This window comes from Cervus elaphus, chromosome 16, assembly GCF_910594005.1.
Source record: "Cervus elaphus chromosome 16, mCerEla1.1, whole genome shotgun sequence".
NCBI lineage: Eukaryota > Metazoa > Chordata > Mammalia > Artiodactyla > Cervidae > Cervus > Cervus elaphus.
In genome coordinates, this window is record NC_057830.1 from 703,604 (window position 1) to 724,685 (window position 21,082).

The window sequence follows — 21,082 nt, forward strand, 5'->3', positions numbered from 1 at the left end:
CCCAAAGGGCTCTGTGCCTATTAGGGCCTTTTTAATGGTTAATCTCTATGTATAATATCTTTTGGCTTTCAGGCCTGTTGGCAATTTATGGCTTGCACCTGGTGCAACTTTAAGCAACTTCAGTAGCCGACCCTGTCTTTTTTGTGGTTAATCTATTTTCTTTCTATTAGGTGTCATCTCCAAGGGAACTAGATAGGATTACATTTTTTACAGAACAGAAATGCAAAGGATTTCAAAAACAGCAGATATGGCACAAAACAGGCTCTTAGTCTAAAAGTTAATTACCTGCAAGAAGTCGCTAGCTAATCTCTATCTAAACTATTTTCTATTAGGCACATTTGTGGCTATAATATTTGTGGAGCTTTTTTCACCCCGCGAATGGGCCTATGCTTAATAGTTTCTTTTGTTAGCGTACTATGTTTAGGATGTTTAGAACAATCATGAGCATTTTGTGCAATGAGAGCACACATTTATCAAACAAGCCAGAATGCCAGCAAAAGGGTTTGAACTGAAGCATTTCCTTCATCCCTGGGCCCTTCATAGGGTACCAGCGTCCAGGAGATTTATTAATTAGGGTTTTAAGTTGGTCCTCACTCAGTGAAAGAGGAGCAGGAGAGCTCTCGACAGGCAACACAAGAATCCGCAGCAGGGCAAACAAGAACAACAGCAGAAAAGGGGGGAGAATATAGGGTAGGGTAGAGGCCGAGGCCAACCTGGAGGGTCCCTTATTCTAGACGGCCTTGCCTGTCAGGTATTTTCCTCGTGACCTCGTCATGGATGGGGTCTCGGACTGCCTTGCCTGCCCGGTATTTTCTTCATGACCTCGTCACGGGTGGGACCTCCCATAACGGCTCCCGACACTTGGGAGTTGGAGGGTTGCAAAGATGTTGATCAGAGGGTACAAACTGTTCAGTTACAAGATGAATAAATTCTGGGGACCTAATGTACAGCATGGAGACTCGTTACCAAGACTGTATTATATACTTGAAAGTTACTAAGAGAGCAGATTATGAACATTCTTACTACTACCATAAAGAAATGGTATTTATGTTGACCTTAGCTAGCCTAGGATGGTAATCACCTTGCATTGTAAGTGTAGCAGATAAACACTTTGTACACCTTAAGTTTGCACAATGTTATCCATCCTCTGGCAAAAGGAGAAGGGGCCTGCAGAGGATGAGATTGTTAGATAACATCACCCACTCAAAGGACATGAATTGCAGTCACTTCCAGAAGATAGTGGAGGACAGAGGAGACTGGCTTGCTGGAGTCCAGTGCGGTCACAAGGAGTTGGGCAGGACTTAGCGACTGAACAACAACAATCAACCACTTCCCAGTAAAGCTGGGAAAGGTGGCAGTCAGACTGAGCAGTCTCTCTGGTTGCCCGATCTCCACTGGTCCACCCTGCCTGGGGCTTTCTCCCTGCAGAGACAGGTCACATGGTCCCCGTCTGGACTTTATGCTCTCCCGCCTGCAAGGACTAAGGGCGGCTTCCCCAGGTGAAAGCCTGCGCGCACCTGTGCCGAGTAAGTGTAGGGACACGCAGACAGGGTTTGCAAAGCGTGGAAGGTACCTGCTTGCCGCTTTTAGAAGGCTGGTCGCTTAGGGTGTGTGTGTTTCCTGAGATTATCCCAAACTGTCATTTGCGTTTGAATGAGGATGACTTGAGTCTGCGCAAGCCAGTACTGCCCTGAGGAGCAAGGGGACCGCCGACCAGCCGGTGCCTGCTTGAGTCCTCACTGCCCGGCAGTGCGAGGCGGGGACCACCCAGCCCAGTGCCGGGGGCGCCTGGGGCCCCAGGTCCGCGCTGCCTCCGGGAGGACCCGAGTCGATCGTGCGGTTCGGGGCGCGGCGCCGGGTGAGGCTCCCGCGCTCTTTCCTTTTCTGGACAGTCGCCGGGGCCAGACATCGGCTCCGGATGCTGGGAAGACCCCAGGGGAGGGATGCCAGGGACGCGGAAGGCTTCGGGCTACTACCACCCGAGGGCGGGGAAGTCCTGGAGTGGGGGGAGGGGAGGCCCCCGGTCAGATTCTTCGGGGAGCAGGGGTGGGAAGGGGGCGCAGGCCGGGAGGAGCGCTCGACCCCGGGGCGGGGGTCCGCAGCCGCCAGACACCACCACCACCTCCTCCCCCGGGCGTGCCCCCGGCCCCGACCCCGAGCCTCCGCCGCCGCGCGCCCCTCCTCCCCGGGGCGGGCCCGGGGCGGCGCTCGGGGGCGGAGCTCGGCACCCCCCAACCCGCTGCCCGCCGAGCCGGAGCCCAGCCTGAGCGCTGCGCGCGCCGACAGGGGCTGGGGACTCTGCGCCCCGGACCGTGGGAGGCTGGCGCGGGGCCCCGGAGCGCGGGCCCGCCGAGTGGGCGGCGATGAGTGCCGAGGGACCCCCGCCCCCGGCTGCCCGCCGCGGGCGCCCAGGCCGCTTGCAGGTGAGTGCGCGCCCCTCCTTCCCTGCGCCCGCTGACCTCTGCGCCCCTCTCCCCCTCCACGCCCCTTCCTTCCCCGCGCCCCCTTCTCTGGGCACTCTTTCCCTCTGCGCCTCCTTCCCTGCGCCCCCTTCTCACCTGGCGCCCCCTCGTCTTCCGGTACCTCCGTCCCTCCTGCGTCCCCGTCCCCAAGTCCCTGGCCGGTGACCCTCCGCCCTCCCCACCCCAGCACCCCAGATGAAAACTCGTGGGGTCGGCCTGCTCCCGAGTTGAGGGCTGGAAGGCGCGGCGACTCGGCCCCAGTGAAGCAGGTTTTCCGGGACTGGGGGCTCTGGGCTCGCCCCTCCTGTTACTGCGAGCGGCTTCTGGGCTTGGGGGTTCAGGGGCGCGGAGACGAGCCCCTGAACCCACGCGGCGGGCGCCTCCCCGAGCCCAGCTCGGTCTCGGGGGGGCCAGTGTCCGGGGCTGCCCCTACCCCGGCCGGGATCCCCGCTGCTCTGGGGGCAGCCCAGCCCTGGGTGCTGGATTCGTGACACCGGTTCGGGGTGCGTGTGTGCGTGACTTCTCTTCTCAGCCCTGCCTCAAACGGCCCCCGGCTCCTCTTACTTTTAAATCTCGGCACTATTGCGGGGAAGCAGCAGTGTGGCCCAAACAGAAGCGAAAAGTTCTGGAAGAGCCTTGGAGTCGCACCAGCCTCGCAGAGCGTCCGGGAGCCGTCTGAGGACAGGGGCCCAGGAGAACCCCCGGCCCCAGCGGGACCGCCTCCTGTAGGGTCCCTCCCCACAGGCGCCCCAAGCCCCGGAGAGGCGGGAGACACCCGCGTGGACTCAGCTGCCTTCGTAGGGTAACTGAGCAGTGTTTGAAGCGATTGTGGTTTGAAGGCTTTTATAAATCCTTGTGTGTCAGAATGTTTCTGTACTTTGGCAGTATTAATAACTGTGTGGTTTTCTTTAAATTAATGGCAGTATTAATGACTGTGGTTTTCTTTAAATATGCGTAGAAATAGTTGCCTCATCCATCAAGTTATCCCACTCTGGAATGTTACTGCAACATCTTGCAGTTACTTTCCAGGTAAATTTAAGTTCCCTGTTGATTGTTTTAAGTACTCTGTCACAGAGGAGATTTGCAGCTGTTGCAGATGGAAATTAAATGGGGAAGAGGTGCTGGAAGTAAACTGCATCCTTCAGAAGGGGAGGCTGGGGGTTCTGTCCCCCCTGGGGTGACAGCCATGCCCTCGGTCAGAAGCTGAGGGGCTTTCCCAGGGTCCCTGTGATTACAGCTCAGGAACCAAGTGGATTTGTCCTATAATTCATCTCATAGACGAGTTGTTGCCAGCAACTTCAGCTTTGAAAAAAATAAGTTAACGGTGGATCCTCAAATAAAGAGTTCTGGAGTGCTAAGTGCTGGGTCCTTAGGCACTAAATCTGGGGCTCAGACCAGGGTGGCACCCTGTTTGCCAAGCTGTGATGCTGTGATGACTGCTTCCTTTGTAGTCAGAGTCTCGAGGACGTGATGGCCCGCACCTCGTGCTGCCCAGGGTTCCCTAGGCACCCAGGCTGCGGGCTGGGAGAGGAACATGGAGCTGCAAGACAGGGGTGAGCTCTCTGGTGTCGAGGGTCCCCAGGCATGCTGGGTGCTGTGCGCTCCGGCCCACGCCAGGCTCAGGGCTCATTTATTTATTAATAAAACGAGTCTGTTATGTGTTCTCCCCCTACAAGTGTCTTTTCCAACAGGAACGTTCAGAGCGCACAGTCATGCATGGAGCCTGCCTTGGCCCTAAATGTCTTTGCGCTGTTGGCCTCTAACGGACGTTGGTTTTCACGTGAATCCCTGGCGTCTGGACAGCCGTGCGGATTTGCTGTGTTTCTTATCAGTAACCATCCATGATGTCACTGAATGTGCATAGTTACTCATCATTTCAGTTAAGGAGAACTTAGTGCTTCTAATTAGACAATGATGACATTTAAGAAAGTTGTTTTCAACCCATTATAATTCTAGCTGTAAACATTTTGTTTTTTTAAATCAGCAAAACAACATGTTCTTTCTGACTGCTGGTTTGAATCATGAGAACTTGGCCTTGCTTGAGTGTCTCTTGCTCAGGATTGGAGCGTCTGTGTCTGTCCCCTGGTGCACACTTTCCCCGAGTTGAGCGTTTGTTTACCTGCCTCCCCCACTCCCCTGAGTGGGTAAACCCCGCGGGAGAGATCCACCTGTGCATCTGCTTTCACGTTCAGACACTGTGGTTCGTTCGTGCTGAACACACATTTTCGGTTTTTAATGCACGCCACTGCTCCAGTGGAGGCTTCTGTTCAGGGACTGGGAGAGCCAGCCTGGTGTGGATCTCACGGTGAGTGTGCTGACTGGAAGTTGAGAGCCTGTCAGGTCATGTGAAGTGTGTGTCGGGTAACGTCACCACTTCCTCATCAGTTAGAGAGGTGGATCACCTGGGACCCCCGTGTAATGGGAATCCCCCCGGGTAACCCGGTAACCTGGGGGAAGGCTGTTCGTGTGCTTCATGCTTGTCACGTGTTTCTCATCCTAGCTGACTCATCTTTGAGATAGGGGTGAAACTTCTGATGGTGTCTGTGACGTCATAAGCAAGATGGACATCTTTAAAAATGGGGAATTACCTGATTTTTCCAGGAGGTATGTAAACATTTTAACGAGATCCAAGTTTAAAATGTATGCTTATTTATTGAAACTATCAGATGTAAAAATATGGCATATTTCACCAAGCAAAGTGTGAGGAGCAGCGACCTTTTATATCTGCATGTCTGTATGGCTGCATAAGCATAAATATGGCTTTTAAGGTTTCAGCAGTAGCCCCCACGTCCCATGATGTCCCAGGAGACGTGCTGGAGGCAAGGCTGAAGGCAGAGCTGCACAGACTGAATTCCAGGGAAGGGTGGCAGGTGGAGACGCTGAGCTGCTTTATCCTCTGGAGGGAGGGAGGGGAGCCTGGGTCAGTGGGCTCAGAGCCAGTTCCCTGTCTGTGCCTGGGCACCCTGGCTGCAGAATCAGGATGGCCGTGCGTGTCCTGGAGGCTCGCGTGTCACCACAGCAAGCACATGGCATCAGGTGTGTGAGGTCATCTCTGCACCCAGGGCCCTGTATTGTCCGCACAGAGCAGACACTCCCCGTGAGCTTGTGGACGTGGGCAGTGGGTGGCCCCGGCAGGATGGGAACTGGGGACCATGTGTCCCCTGCACCTCCACCAGCACCCGAAGAACCTACGGTTTGGGTTCTTTCAGGCATGGGTTGGAAAAGAATTTCCAGACATGAGACAGAATGAGAGGGAAATAAAGTTTATTTGAGTGGGAGACACTGTTAGAACAGCGGGCCAGCTGGAGGGAGAACCGATCTTGAACAGGGGTCCTTAGTCCACTTTTATACCCAGGGTACAAGGAGTGGGATGGGGTCTTTCGGGTCACTTGCTGATTGGACGAGGCACCTGTACTGGGTGGGGGAAGGGCAGGGCAAATACCCTCTCCCTGAGGGGCAGGAGGGGAGGCGGGTTATACTGTTCCTCTAATAGTTACGGCATGGGGAGGGAAGGGCCATAAGCGTCTGGTTTTTCCGTTTCTGCATTCCAAGACCCTCCTTGGTTTTATCTGCTCTTTGGCCCCTGGGTCACCACAGGTTCTAAGAGTCCTTTGAGATCTGATTCCAGCACCCTCAGAAACTCGCCAGTTAGAAGCTACATGTATTTTTTGAGGTGAACCAAGGCAGGTTAAAGAAATACTTTTGGAGGAAAAATGTAAGAGGATTTCATGGAAAAACGCATCTGCACTTAGACTGGCTTGTGCTTTTCCTTATTTCCCACTGGTTACTGTTGTCACTCAGATTGCGGTCTTGGCGAGGGCTGGGTTTGTTCTCACTGAACACTCGAGGTCACCTTCCCCCAGGCCAGGCCGAGGTCCCCTCGATTCTGTGCCGAGCACCAGCCTCTGCACCCTGGAGCCCTGCCTTCCCCGCCTCTCTCGCCTTTCCTCTTTAACGCTGTTGAAAAGTGTGGTGAAGACTACGATGTTGTGTTCTTCAGTTAAAATCGTTGGTGAAGCCGTCTCTGCTTTCTACGGAGGCTGTAGTTCTACATCCTATAAACATTACTAATTAGCTATGTTTTGATTAAGCAGAGAAGTGGGAAATTTTAAAACTGCTCCTCTTAGCTGCTTAGCGGACCTGTTAGCAGTTGCTGGAAACAGAAAAGGCCAGTTACGTGGGGGGACGCAGGGGGCCTGCGGGGAGCCCGGCCCCCGCTGACCCGCTTCTCCTGAGGGGGTCTCCGGAGCCGCCTCTGCTTCACACCTGGCTCTAGTCTTCGTGTCACTCAGTCCTTACTTGAGTGAATAAGTCTGCTTGTCATTGGACATCAACCCTATTTTTGATAGGCACCAAAATCCCTTGTATCGTGGTGCTGACTTATAATTGCAGTTATATAAATGGTAAGGTTCAGTGTCAAGTCTCATGGTGTTTATTAGCATTCCTACCACTTTATTTCTCATGCTGACTTTAGCTGAAGGCAGACACCCCTCCCCTGTGCAGTGAGTGGTAATTACATTTAAGCGTTGACGAAAAGAGAAGTAACTGTAATTATTTATACTTTATTGGAGGTAGTTTAAATGACAAATCATTGTAAGAATCAAATTCCATTTCTAGAATGAACGTGAATGCTCTTAATAGGAGTGTAATTTTCTATTTTATGAATTATTATCTGTAAGAATATAACCACATGAATGCACCCAACTTCTACATTGGGACATTTTTGTTCATTGAATTAGTGTTTAGGGGAACAGTCTATATTTTAAAAGTGTGACATAACTGTCAGTTATTCCTGTCAGAAATTACCACATTTGGTATTGAAAATAAACAGTACATTTGTCAATGTTCACACACATTTTGGTGACTCAGCCTTCAGAAACTAAGTGCCGTGGCCCTCGGGTGTTCTGACCAGGAGCCCAGCTTCCCTCCCGAGGAGCTGAGAGGTGGGCTGTGAGCCCCGCAGAGCTGGGCCTCTGCTCTGGCTCTGCAGAGGCATGGGGCGTGGGGACCTGCTGCTGTGGGTGCTTTTCTTGTTTCCAGGGAGCCTCACCCTCTGGTTAAACGGCCCTTGACGCCCAGTAATGCCCATCGTGGGGCCCCTGGGAGCCCCACCCGGCTGGTCAGTTAACACTTCTGGGACCCACCTCATAACCTCCTCCTGAAGCTGGGTTCTCTCTGTTTATACATCAGAAACAGCAGCAGCATCCCCCCAGCGCACATCTTCACTGGACGCTCTGGTGTCCTGCGGGCTGCCCTGGGGCCTTAGTGCCAGCTGTCCTCTCCCTGACATCAACCTCAGCAGGCTCAGTCCCCGCCTCCTTTCTGAACATCCGTCCGGATGGGTGTCCGGCCCGCCTCCGCTAGCCCTGCTAATTCCTGCTGTCCGTCAGCCCGCTTCCCTGCAGGTATCTATGCCTGTGTGTTTCATGAGCCTCATCCCACTCTCGGGTGTTCACGTGGACCAGGCGCCATCAGTGATTGCCTTTGGAAAGGGCAGGGTGGCGGCTTTGCCAGGGAGGCTGCTTGTCAATGAGTGGGAGAGTCCCCTTTCTTCCAGAAAGAGACTCAGGACTGGATGAGTCAGTGAGACCCTGGTACACAATGGCCGATACACATGCACTAGCTGAATCGAAGGATTCATCCCAGCTGATGGTATGTAATGCTGTGACTAAGAAAGCCAGTTCCGTTTCTGGCTCTTGTTCTGAGAATTTGTAATTATGATTAGCTATTTTGGGTATGAATAAAATCGTGCCTTTATATTTTTATAATAGCTGTATCTTAAGATCAGTGGTATAAACCGGCATCACTATTAATGGTAAAATGTAGCATATTCTCTTCCCATCTCTGTCCGGCTGGACATTATCCTTACTGGTTGCTCTTCAGATAATCACACTTTACCGAATGACTCCGTCAATTGACCTTTCCAGCTACAATTATGTGGAGTTTTTGTTATGCTCTGAGAGGTGTGGAATGCCCCCTCACGGTCACCTGGGCCGGGCGGACCCCGTGAGGCTGCGGGGCGCAGGGGACGCGCTGGCCCGGTGCAGGGGGTGCCGGTCCGGTGAGCTTGGCCAGGCTGCATCACACGGCCAAGACGCCTCAGCTTCCTCGCTTATGGTGTGAGACCGGCGGGAGGTTTCAGGTAATTGTGTGGGCAGGTGAGGGAGAGACGCAAGCCCGCTCTTAGAGTGACAGGCGCGTGACCCCAGCTCCTCCGCGCGGCTCTCAGCCGGCTCTCAGCCGGCTCCCCGCCCATCAGCCGCCGGCTGCAGCCCGTGACTCCAGGCTCGGGGTCTGGACCCTCTCTGGTGACGCCACGCTGTGCGCAGGCCCCCGCCTCCCTGTGCCTCACCTGTAAGGCCAGGAGGAGAATGGGGAGAATCCTCCTGTTTCTAGAACAACGATATGAATTAATTTTTTGAAGAGGAACGTTTAAAGTATTTTTTCCCTCTTACCTCAGAACTGCATTTCTAAGTTATTTTTTCTAGTATGTTGAAAACTTCAAAGGTAAACATTTTCCAGTTTCTGTTAAAAACTGTAAGATAAATGCTTTAATAAATTTTTAGAACAGCATTTTTTGGAGAGTCTCCTTTATTATTATATTGAATTGCTATTAACAAACAAAATATCTGTGGTGTTTAACTTTTACTTTCTATCTCATTGTAGTGGTAACTGGTGAATACCTAATGCAAGATTTGATGTAAAACATGGCGGATTTTTTGATTCTGCAAAGAAGTGACATTTTAGTGAAGTTGGGCTGATGGAAGCTTTGTGAATTTCCTGTAATTGCTTTAGAGAAAAACTCTGAAGTCACTTGCCAAAGTTGGTGTTTCAGTTCAGTTCAGTTCAGTTCAGTTGCTCAGTCGTGTCTGACTCTTTTCAACCCCATGAACCGCAGCACGCCAGGCCTCCCTGTCCATCACCAACTCCCAGGGGTTTACTCAAACCCATGTCCATTGAGTCGGTGATGCCATCCAACCATCTCATCCTCTGTCATCCCCTTCTCCTCCTGCCCTCAATCTTTCCCAGCATCACGGTCTTTTCAAATGAGTCAGCTCTTTGCATCAGGTGGCCAAAGTATTGGAGTTTCAGCTTCAGCATCAGTCCTTCCAGTGAACACCCAGGACTGAGCTCCTTTAGGATGAACTGGTTGGATCTCCTTGCAGTCTAAGGGACTCTCAAGAGTCTTCTCCAACACCACAGTTCAAAAGCATCAATTCTTTGGTGCTCAGCTTTCTTTATAGTCCAACTCTCACATCCATACATGAACACTGGAAAAACCATAGCCTTGACTAGACAGACCTTTGTTGGCAAAGTAATGTCTCTGCTTTTAAATATGCTGTCTAGGTTGATCATAACTTTCCTTCCAAGAAGCAAGCATCTTTTAATTTCATGGCTGCAATCACCATTTGCAGTGATTTTGGAGCCCAAGAAAATAAAGTCTGACACTGTTTCCACTGTTTCCCCACCTATTTCCCATGAAGTGATGGAACCAGATGCCATGATCTTAGTTTCTGAACGTTGAGCTTCAAGCCAACTTTTTCACTCTCCTCTTTCACTTTCATCAAGAGGCTCTTTAGTTCTTCTTCACTTTCTGCCATAAGGGTGGTGTCATCTGCATATCTGAGGTTATTGATATTTCTCCTGGCAGTCTTGATTCTAGCTTGTGCTTCATCCAACCTAGTGTTTCTCATGATGTACTCTGCATATAAGCAGGGTGACAATATACAGCCTTGAGATACTCCTTTTCCTATTTGGAACCAGTCTGTTGTTCCATATCCAGTTCTAACTTTTGCTTCCTGACCTGCATACAGGTTTCTCAAGAGGCAGGTCATGTGGTCTGGTATGCCCCGCTCTTTCAGAATTTTCTACAGTCCACCCAGTCGAAGGCTTTGGCGTAGTCAATAAAGCAGAAATAGATGTTTTTCTGGAACTCTCTTGCTTTTTTGATGATCCAGCAGATATTGGCAATTTGATCTCTTGTTCCTCTGCCTTTTCTAAAACCAGCTTGAATATGTGGAAGTTCATGGTTCATGTATCGCTGAAGCCTGGCTTGGAGAATTTTGAGCATTACTTTACTAGCATGTGAGATGAGTGCAATTGTGCGATAGTTTGAGCATTCTTTGGCATTGCCTTTCTTTGGGATTGGAATGAAAACTGACCATTTCCAGTCCTGTGGCCACTGCTGAGTTTTCCAAATTTGCTGGCACATTGAGTGCATCCCTTTCACAGCATCATCTTTCAGGATTTGAAATAGCTCAACTGGAATTCCATCACCTCCACTAGCTTTGTTCGTAGTGATGCTTCCTAAGGCCCACTTGACTTCACATTCCAGGATTTCTGGCTCTAGGTTAGTGGTCACATCATCGTGGTATCTGGGTCATGAAAATCTTTTTTATACAGTTCTTTTGTGTATTCTTGCCAACTCTTCTTAATATATTCTGCTTGTCCTTTATTGTGCCCATCTTTGCATGAATAGTTCCCTTGGTATCTCTAATTTTCTTGAAGAAATCTCTAGTCTTTCCCATTCTCTTGTTTTCGTCTATTTCTTTGCCTTGATCACTGAGGAAGGCTTTCTTATCTCTCCTTGCTACTCTTTGGGACTCTGCATTCAAATGGGAATATCTTTCCTTTTCTCCTTTGCCTTTCACTTCTCTTCTTTTCATAGCTGTTTGTGAAGTCTTCTAAGACAACCATTTTGCCTTTTTGCATTTATTTTTCTTGAGGATGGTCTTGATCCCTGCCTCCTGTACAATGTCACAGAAAAATCCATGGTTCTTCAGGCACTCTGTCTATCAGATCTAATTCCTTGAATCTATTTGTCACTTCCACTATATAGTCATAAGGGATTTGGTTTAGGTCATACCTGAATGATCTAGTGGTTTTCTGTACTTTCTTCAATTTAAGTGAATTTGGTAATAAGGAGTTCCTGATCTGAGCCACAGATAGCTCCCAGTCTTGTTTTTGCTGACTATATAGCTTCGGCTGCAAAGAATATAATCAATCTGATTTTGGTATTGACCATCTGGTGATGTCTATGTGTAGAGTCTTATCTTGTGTTGTTGGAAGAGGGTGTTTGCTATGACCAGTGCGTTCTTTTGGCAAAACTCTGTTAGCCTTTCCCCTGCTTCATTCTGTACTCCACGGCCAAATTTGCCTGTTACCCCAGGTATTTATTTCTTTACTTCCTACTTTTGCATTCCAGTCCCCTATGATGAAGAGGACATCTTTTTTGGGTGTTAGTTCTAGAAGGTCTTATAGGCTTCATAGAACCATTCAACTTCAGCTTCTTCAGCATTACTGGTCGGGACATAGACTTGGATCACTGTGCTACAGAATGGTTTGTCTTGGAAATGAACAAAGATCATTCTGTCGTTTTTGAGATTGCATCCAAGTACTGCATTTCAGATTCTTTTGTTGACTATGTTAAATTAAGTAACAGAAAACTTAATACAATGAAGAGGAAAAAGCTGGCAGTTAAAGAGAGGAGGTAAAATTGAAAAGCTTTCCCATCAGGACAAGACACAAAACGCTGGCTAAGACTGCTGAGTCTCGTGCATCCTCGTTTTGGTACAGGTGGAGCCAGCCCAGATCTTTGTGCGTTGATGCTGCTTCCTTCCTTTGTTTTATCAAACTCCACTGTGACCTGTAGGCTCCTTTCCTTGTTGTCAGGGTGGAATTGAAGTACCTTTGGATGTGTAGTCTCCGTGTTCACAGGTGGGCTGGAGGAGGCGTGGGAGGTTGGATTGGACCCTGCACTGCAGGTTCTGGGATAGGGCGGAGACTGGAGTCCTGGGAGAGAGAGCTGGCAGTCCAGCCAGTGGAGTCCCTCTGGGGCCAGCGTGGTGTCACCACGGTTGCCGTGAAAGCCACTTGCTGCCCCGGGGCTGGAGCGGGAAGGGGAGGATTGAGGTGGCAAGGGTGAGGCTGGACCTCAGAAGCAGGTCTTGTGGCTGCATCCAGCCCCCTTCCTCGTCCTTCCCTGTGGGATCCTGGCTCTTTCTATCACCTCCTTCAGTTTAAATGTATTTATTTCACATTTTGGCATTTGTGTGAATAGTGACATAATGTTCCTGCCTCAGTATGGAAAATGTGTAAAACATTGAACAGCATAAGAAAAGTGTGTGACCGGGACACATGTGTGCGGCTAGCATTTCATACACTTCTGGGTTATTGTTTTTTTTTTTTTTTGCCGTGTATCTTATTAGCTAAAACCATCCATTAGGTGCAATTTTTGTCCTGCATTTTAAATTGTCTCATTATAAAAGGATGATTTTCACACTTTTTAGATATATTCATCAATACTGCTGAATCTCTGCTCAATAGTCTATTGTATCAACAGAGAGGCTTTGCAGCTGTTCCCACAAGAAAGGATTTAGTGGTGAAGTCTGCTTGTGTATGGAATTCAGCACAGCCCCTCCTGGTTTCTCTTGCCAGCTTGCTCATCTGTGGCTAAGCTGACTGTGTCCCTTAGGAATCCTTGGTAGCTGTTAAGTTTACTCACAGTTCATAATCCCATGGGGAGAAAATGCCAGATTTCTAAATCTCAAACGGCTTTCCAGTTCTCAAGCTGGTTGTTTTCATTTGTCAGAAATGCATCAATAAGTCATGTTTTTGGGGGGGATTTGTGTGATTCATTTTCTAAATCTAGCATCTCTCCCCTGACTATGGAGGGAAGAAAGCAGTGGGGTGGCACTCTCCAAGGTGCTGAGGGAAAAAAGAAACACTGTCAGTTCAACATTTTATACCCAGAGCAGCTGCTCCTCAGAGCTGAGGATGCCAGAAAGCAGGTCCAGGTGGATGAGAGAAGACTGTCTTCCTGTAACAAGACCTGGGAGCCCCCAGAGATGGAACCCAGTGGGCACAGACCCTCTAGTGCCCTGCTGTTGACGGGCTGTGCTCTCTTGTTTTTTAACTTCAGAAGTCAGACTTTATTACTGATTTTTCTACAAGCTCTTTCCACATCTTGCACTTTTCTTGTGCTGTCCCTTTGTCATCATAGGTGTTCCTTCTGGGATCCCTGTTCTTCCTAAAGAACATATCTTACAGGTGGCAAAGGTCTCTTTGGGACAGAAATCTCTCCTTTTACCACACCTTCCTCCTGAAAGACTTACAGAATTCTGGTTATTTTTTGTCGGTATTTTGGAAGTGTATTTCCTCTGATGCCCATTGTCGATACTCAGAACTCTGCGGTCAGTGGATTTGTCACTGGTCAGATGACTGTTTGCATCTGTGTCTGAAAGACCTTTTTTCCTTCCTGTTCTTCGGTGTTGTGGTGGCGTCTGCATTAGTTCTAAGCAGTCCTCCAGCATCTTCTCTGAGAATTCTGCCCCTCTGCACAGCACCTCTTCTCTTTGTGGGGAAATTCACCTGGATGTGAGGGAATTTGAAGTATTACTTATTTTCTTGTATTTTTGATTATTTCTCTTTGTGTTTCTTAGAAATCTGATGGCCGGCATTCTTTGCAAACTATATTTCTTTAAACTTTATCTCTGAGTGTTATAAGATTGGGAAAGGCGTTTATAATGCAGAAGCCATAAGAAAAAGTCAGATAGAGTATAAAGAAATGTTTTTTAATCTCATAAAAATATAGAAAAATTAGAAAATAAAGTCAAAACAAGATAGAAAATTATTTCTAATATAAATGATAATTGAAGAGCTGTATTTTCAATTAAAGAAAAAAGACTTCTGAGATTGCGAAAGAAACCCATGAGAAAAGAGATATACAAAGCATATAAACTTGCCTTTAAATAAAGAGATTATAACTAGTCATAACTACATGAAAAAGATACATCCTGTCCCAACCAAAGCAGTGGGAGGACTGTAGATTCTGGGATTTTTTGTGTTGGTGACGGTGTCGTCAGCAGATAAGGGAGCTGTTGTTTCTCCCCTTGCAGCCTGCACGCTGGCGCTCATCTGTCTGTCCCAGTGCAGTGCTCTGCTCCAGGCGCAAAGTCTCAGATGCGGGCTGCGCCTCCTTTGCCAGCAGGAGAGGTGGACCCCTTCGCCAGGACCCCCTCGGGAGGTTAGAGCCGGGGCGTCTTCCAGACGCACCCATGTCTCCCGGGCTCAGCGGTGGGACTGAGGACGCGTCCCACTGCGATGCTCCTTAGCCTGAGCAAGGCCACATCCGTGCCTCTGGTGAGGCTGCCAACAAGGGAGGTTCTTGGGGACGCAGCACACGTGCATTCAGCCAAAATATTTTGTGATTTGCTCTTTGATCCTTGCAGCGACTCATGGTTTACAAGGAAGTACATAGTTCACTTTCCAAATATTTCGGGATTTCTAGATATTCGTGTTTAATTCTGTTGTGAGTAGGGACGTACTTTGTCCGCCTGGCATGTGAGTTAGACTGTTGAGGGCGGTGTGTTCATGGGAGCCTGGCTGTGGCTGCTCAGCGCCAAGCCTGAGGACTCAGCAAGGGCTCCTCTTCTCCGCAGGTCTCAGGGAAACTCGGTGATGGGCAGGTGGGACGGGGAACAGGCTGGGTCACGGCATGGCTGATCCCCGTGGGGTCAGTGCTGTGTGGTGGCTGACGTCAGGCTGCCAGGGGTCAGGCCCCAGTCGGCATTGTGTCTGCCCTCCTGCTGGACGGGGCCGAGGCAGAGCCAGCAGTCTTGCTGAGTCTGGGAGGTCTGGGGACAGCTGGGAGCTGCCTCTCCCGCCATCTCGCTGACCCCTTGACCCCGAGTCTCCTGGGTGGTGGACTGAACTGGCTTCTTCACGTCCCGAGTCACCTCTGGGGAGCTGGGTGGCATCTGAAACTTTCCTGGGACTTTGTGCTGAGGAGTTTGTTCCTCAAAATGTAGTTTTAGGAAAAGGGCTCCTTGCCTGCGATCTTTTTCTGTTCTCCTTTTAAGAGAGATTTCCCTTTCTTGAGACGGCAATAGGAACAATCAGTGCCACTTATTCTGCAAATGTGTGGGCCTCTTTCAACAGCTGCTAGAGCGATTTTCCACTTAAATATCTTTTAACTCTTAATGTTGTATTTGCAACTTTCTACTTCATTGAATGCCCACAGAGTGGTGATACCTTTTAACTAAGTTGTTGCTGAAATTTACAGAAAGAGACTCTCATTTGATTTAAATTATATGCAATTAAATAATTTATGAAAGTACTGTACTATGTTTTTGTTAAGGAATATGTAGACATGTTGTCTTTGAGAATTTCTAGTGGAAGAAATTCCACGGACTTTAGGTGGCCTTAAGGTTTGATGCTTTGGTTGCAGAATCTGTGACCTCGTGGGAAACTGCGTGTCTCATTACAGCCTGTCTCAAACTCAGATTGATCAGATTAGCCTTCTTTTTGTTTGTAGTTAATTCTTTATCACACACTCGCCAGTCTAACCAGGTGTCATGTGTAAGGATGAGTAACCACAGCTCAGGGTTAGTCCTCTTTGCAGGTAAACAGATGAGAAAGGGTGATTTTCATAGTAAACAAAACGAGAGAAAGTGCCCAGGAGTAAACTAAAAGCATCTGATGGTGAATCATCCGTGAAGGCTTCTGTTTCCTTCGGATCTGGGGCCAAAGCACTACCTCCAGGAACTGTCGTGTTCATTGGGAAAACAACACTTTTGGATGACAATATCCACATTTTCACCCACTGCTGTGTACTTAAATTTAAGATAAAGTGAAATCATGGTTTATCATCTGTTTTACCAAGAATACAATGGTTTCTGCAAAGCTCATATTTCCGACCAGATGTTTATCTGAGATTTTAGCCCCATGAGCTCTCTGACACAAGTGTAATAAATGAATCGATCTGGAATTCTCTACTTTTTAATAAATAAAAATAGAGGCATGTAAGGAACGCTTGTTTTGATATTGGGCTTCACAAAGAGAAGATGTTTTTGCTTCTCTTGGATGGCGGTGACAGACATGGTCCCGAAGGGCAGCTGGCAGCTTGCCGAGCCCGGGTCTGGACGGGCCGTTTCCTTATCCTGATAGCCGGTCGGGGCCCTGCTCTCCCTGGCCGTCCACGTTGTCCCCGGGTGAGAGCTGAGGCTTCGGACCTGGCATTCCAGTCCGGAGTGCCCCGTCCTCAGCTTCAGCACGGCGGTGTCTGCACCCACCTGGCCGTGTGCCCCCGGGCGGGCATGAGCAAGTCACGTGGACAAATGCCAGCCCCTTTAGAGCCCGCAGCAGCGTCAGGGAGGCAGCGCGGGCTGGGCGGGCTGCTCACGGGTCGGACACGCGCCCTGCTGGCCTGGCTCCTGTTCCAGGCCTCCTCTCCCTCTGCCCACTCTCTCCCCGAGCAGCGCACAGTTCAGAGGAGGTGACCCGACGCCGTCCGTGGTCCCTGATCGGCCGGGGAGGCTCGTTTCCAGCTCATTTCCCGCTGCCTTTCAGCACCTCTGTGCCCCTCTCTGCTGGCGCCTCCTCCTTTCTGCCTGGCGTGACCCCTGTTCCCCACGCCCGCCGCAGCCCCTGCGCCCTGCAGATTCCCTGTGCTGCACGCCCCTCGGTAACGGGCAGGGTCAGGAGGGCAGAACCCCTGTGAGCGAGGAAGCCCAGCGTGGAGGCCCTCGTTCGATGCCGGCTCTGGGTGACGAGCCCGGGTTCGGCGCTGCCTGGAGTGACACGTGACCCCTTTCCGGTCCTGAGCCCAGGTCTGAAGTCTGCAGGTCTGGTACTCCTTTATTCCATAGGAGAGAGGGAGTTTCAGCATCAGAGTTTAACAGGGGTTGATGTAGACTTTCTCCTTCTTTTACAGGGTTTTTTCTTCCATAGCAATAGAAAAGAGATGTGCTGAGCTACACAATTTGCTGGGAAAGATGCTCTGGGCCCACGTAGATTATACGTCGCTTTTGTTCCCAGGAAACCTTTGTTCATTTTTCCCCGAGAGCAATCACCTCAATTTGTGAAGATACAAAATCCAATCATCAGGTGTTGCTGGAGAACCAAATGTGTGTAAATCACTTCTTTCTTGAACACAATCTGGTTTCCAAGGAAGAAAAACTGCCTCCTGAAGAAAACTCCCACTCTTGTAGAGTAATTGTCTTTTTTCTCAGTGAATAAATAGCAGATTCTGAAAAAGAAAATCTACTCAAACGTGTGTGCCTGCTTTCATTAGATGAAAGCTTAGTTGCTTTTCTTTTTCTTTTGGGCAAATCAGAAACTGGCGGGAAAGGATTTCATGCTACAGCAGCTTGTGTGATTAAGACATCTCCCTCTTCCGAAGCAGCTGGTTTGTGTCCGCTGATGGATGTCTGTTCCCCTCAGTTGGCGTTTTCTTTTCTAGGAGGTGGGAGAAACCAGATTCTCCACCTGAATTTTGGGGCCTCTGCTGGTGGCAGCCGTTACCCTCTCTGGCTTGCGTGGTGCTGGGCCAGGCAGAGATGTCCCTACAAGGATGAAATCTGGCATCCGGGGACATCTGTGCTTTAGCTTCAGAGCGTGTCTACTGAGTAACTTTCTTGGAAGAGAGAAACGGACTCCTGGTCCACTGGTCCCTCAGGACTCCAGCCAGAGCCTGACTGGCTGAGGGGACGTCACAGGAAGTCTTGTCCCCACAAGCCCCCAGTGACCCCTGCTCTGCAGGAGACTTTCCCCCAGGGATCCCTTCCTGGAATCGACAGGACTGTTGCTGCTCTGGGATGGACCCTCATAACTACTTAGCTTATTCTCACAAGAGTTACTAGTATTAAGGCGGGCAGGTGTTACTGCAGCTTCATGGGTGGGAGAGAGTATAGAGAAATGGTCGTGCTCAAAGACCCAAGCTGTTTACTTGTTTATTTTTGGAGAAGCAAAGCGAGGAGAGAGGAGAGAAGGGGAGAGGCCTCTTATCTTTGCTCCCATCTTTTCCAATATGTGTGATTGATTATATGCTGAAATTAGGGATATAAAATGCATCTGTGCGTATTTTCCTACAAATAGCCATAAAATCATATAACCTTTTTAGAGTGAGATCAAACAGAATTTCATATTTGCCAAATGTCTGCTTTCCTCTTACACCCCAAGGTTGGAGGACCGGGGCAAAGAGTGAGGGCATATGGTGTGGGCAGGATGGTGTCTGCTCACTGCTCCTCCGTTCTGAGCACAGCCAGGGGATCTCCTGGAATCTTGTATAAGGGACCTCCTGGGATCTCATAGCAGGGATCCCCTGGGATCTTGTATTAGGGATCCCCTGGGATCTTATAGCAGGGATCTCCTGGGATCTTCTCTCAGGGGATCTCCTGGGATCTTGTATTAGGGATCTCCTGAGATGATCTATCAGGGGATCTCCTGGGAGTCTCATATCAGCCATCTCTGGGACCTCCCACTCACTCTTCTTCCCTGTTAGAGCCAAGGTTGTTTTGGAGAGAGGAAAATAAGTAACTACACCTTCAGAACAAGAGAAAATCTCACATGGGATTGGGTTTCTGTTTCATTTCTATGTTCTTAAGGATGCCCTTTACTTGAGTTGGCCTGGACTCAGTAGCCAACTGGATAATGTGAATTAAAATAATTGAACAGTGCTTTCCGTGAAGAGGCTGGCGTTTGGCAAATGCTCTGAGTCCACAATGCTGAGATACAAGGAAGGAGAGAAGAACACTTAGAGTGGTGTCTGGAGGCTCAGGCCGAGGCAGGAAGAAATCCATCGGCCAGAGTGGTTCCTGAGGCTGCTGCCTTCTGAAAGAGCCCCAGATCCTTAGAGACTCCCAGCAGTTCTGTGAAAGATCCAGGGAGACCACTTTCTTAGTGAGTGGGACAATTTTTCTTCCTTAAATAGAGGATTTGTTCCTATAGTAGAAAAGACAAAATGTAGTACTGTTCAAATTAAAGCACAGATTGTGTTGTTTAAAGATGTCCTTGGCATTCCTGAAAGATGAAACATCTTAGAAAAGCCAGTAAAATGCTCAACATTTTCAGAGTGAAGAGCTAAGGGCTAAACTTTACAGAATATTCCTAAAATACAATATATTTTCCTCATTAATAGCTTTAAAGTAAAGTTGAAATATTACTTTGTAGTTAATCTGTCAATGAGTGACTCGTTATAGTATATGTACATCTACATATATATATTAACAAATAATTTTCTGACACAGATTTTTGGAATGTTTATTATTTACTTAACACTGGGCCAAGTTGTTTGGAAAATGCACAAGTTACAGAAAGTATGGGAAGATGACGCCTGTCTGGCCAGGGGACGTGTCTGAGTGGTGGCGGGTGGTGACAGGCTCAGCTGCCCGGCCTGGCTTTCCTGGGGACCATGAGGAGATGGGCCTCTGAGGTCAGGAGTGGTCATGGAAGGCGCCGTAGGGGGGACCCTGGGGCCAGATGGTGAATTCTGATGGGGGTGCATCCGTGTCCTGATTCTGGAAACTGCAAACCTTTATGGAGCAGAAGAGTGTTGGCAGCTGGGCTTGATATCAGTAATTCCAGGTTTGTAGGGTAAGTGGGGACATATATGGCTCCTCTTGTTCATTCTGGGAGGTTTGTAAAGAACTTCCAGGAAAGCAGCTGGGGCCTTGAACTTCCTTTGTAGAGGTAATAAAGGGCCATTTGGGCTATCTGTTTTTGAGTGAGTTTTGGTCACTTGACTCTTTTAACACACTTGTTAATTTCATCCATGTTATCCAACTTAATCAGAGAAGGCAATGGCAACCCACTCCAGTGATCTTGCCTGGAGAATCCCAGGGACGGCGGAGCCTGGTGGGCTGCTGTCTGTGGGGTCACACAGAGTCGGACACGAGTGAAGTGACTTAGCAGCAGCAGCATCCAGCTTAATATACAGCTCTCCACAGTATTCTCTCATCGTCTCTGATCCCTGGAACTTCAGTTGCATCCCGTCTGTGAACCTCTACCCTCCTCTTCCTCTCCCCCTTTCCCCGGATCCTTCAGCTAAAGAGCTCTCCGTTTTGTTGATTTCCAAAAAATTCTGTTTATTTTTTCTGTTTTCTAAAAAAAAAACGCTCATTTCTGTTTTATAACTTATTATTTACTTCTTGTTGCTGGCTTTGAGATGATTCTTCTTTTAGTCTCTTAAGGGGAAAGATCAGATCACTGATTTCGGGACTTTTTTTGGTTTCTATTTTAAACATTTAATGTCATTAATGTCCTCTAAGTAGCACTGTAGCTTCATTTCACAGACTTTTGAGGTGTCATTTTGACATTTTTACTTCATCTCAAATGTTTTCTAATCCCTCTTACGATTCTTTCTTTGAGATACAGGTTGAACGTGGTCCTTTTTGGTTAACGTTTCATGTGCACTCAAAGGAATGTGTGGTATCAGGGTGTCCAAGCTTTTGATGGGCGTTTGACGGTGTGCACTTCCGGCTCTGTAATACTGAGCTATAGGACTTACTGAAGGTGTTAGGTGTTGAAGAGGGCTTCCCTCATAGCTCAGTTGGTAAAGAATCTGCCTGCAATACAAGAGACTAAACCACCGAACCACCACAGATGTCGAGAACAGACTGTGGACACGGCGGAAGAAGGCGGACTGGCATGAACTGAGAAAGTAGCATTCAGATGTATACACATCACATGTGAAATAGACAGAGAGCAGGAAGCTGCCATATAGCAAGGGGAGACCCACCGGCGCGTTGCGGTGGGGAGGGGAGGGGGTTTGAGAGGGAGGGGGTGTACTTAGGACCGGTTCACGTTGTTGGCCGGCAGAAATTGACACGACATTGTGAAGC

At 49.0% G+C, this 21,082-nt stretch overlaps 1 protein-coding gene across 4 annotated transcripts in view; it reads left to right on the top strand.

Moving 5' to 3' along the window:
- Nucleotides 1–2,256: 2,256 nt before the first annotated feature.
- Nucleotides 2,257–21,082, top strand: part of SNTG2 (syntrophin gamma 2) — a 114,655-nt gene continuing 95,829 nt past the window's right edge. For 3 of the 4 annotated variants that reach the window (XM_043870572.1, XM_043870574.1, XM_043870575.1), the window contains exon 1: nt 2,257–2,423. In XM_043870572.1, coding sequence (XP_043726507.1) covers nt 2,364–2,423 — 60 coding nt within the window. In that variant the 5' untranslated portion in view covers nt 2,257–2,363. The remainder of the gene's footprint in view (nt 2,424–21,082) is intronic. The other variant, XM_043870576.1, reaches the window with a different exon arrangement.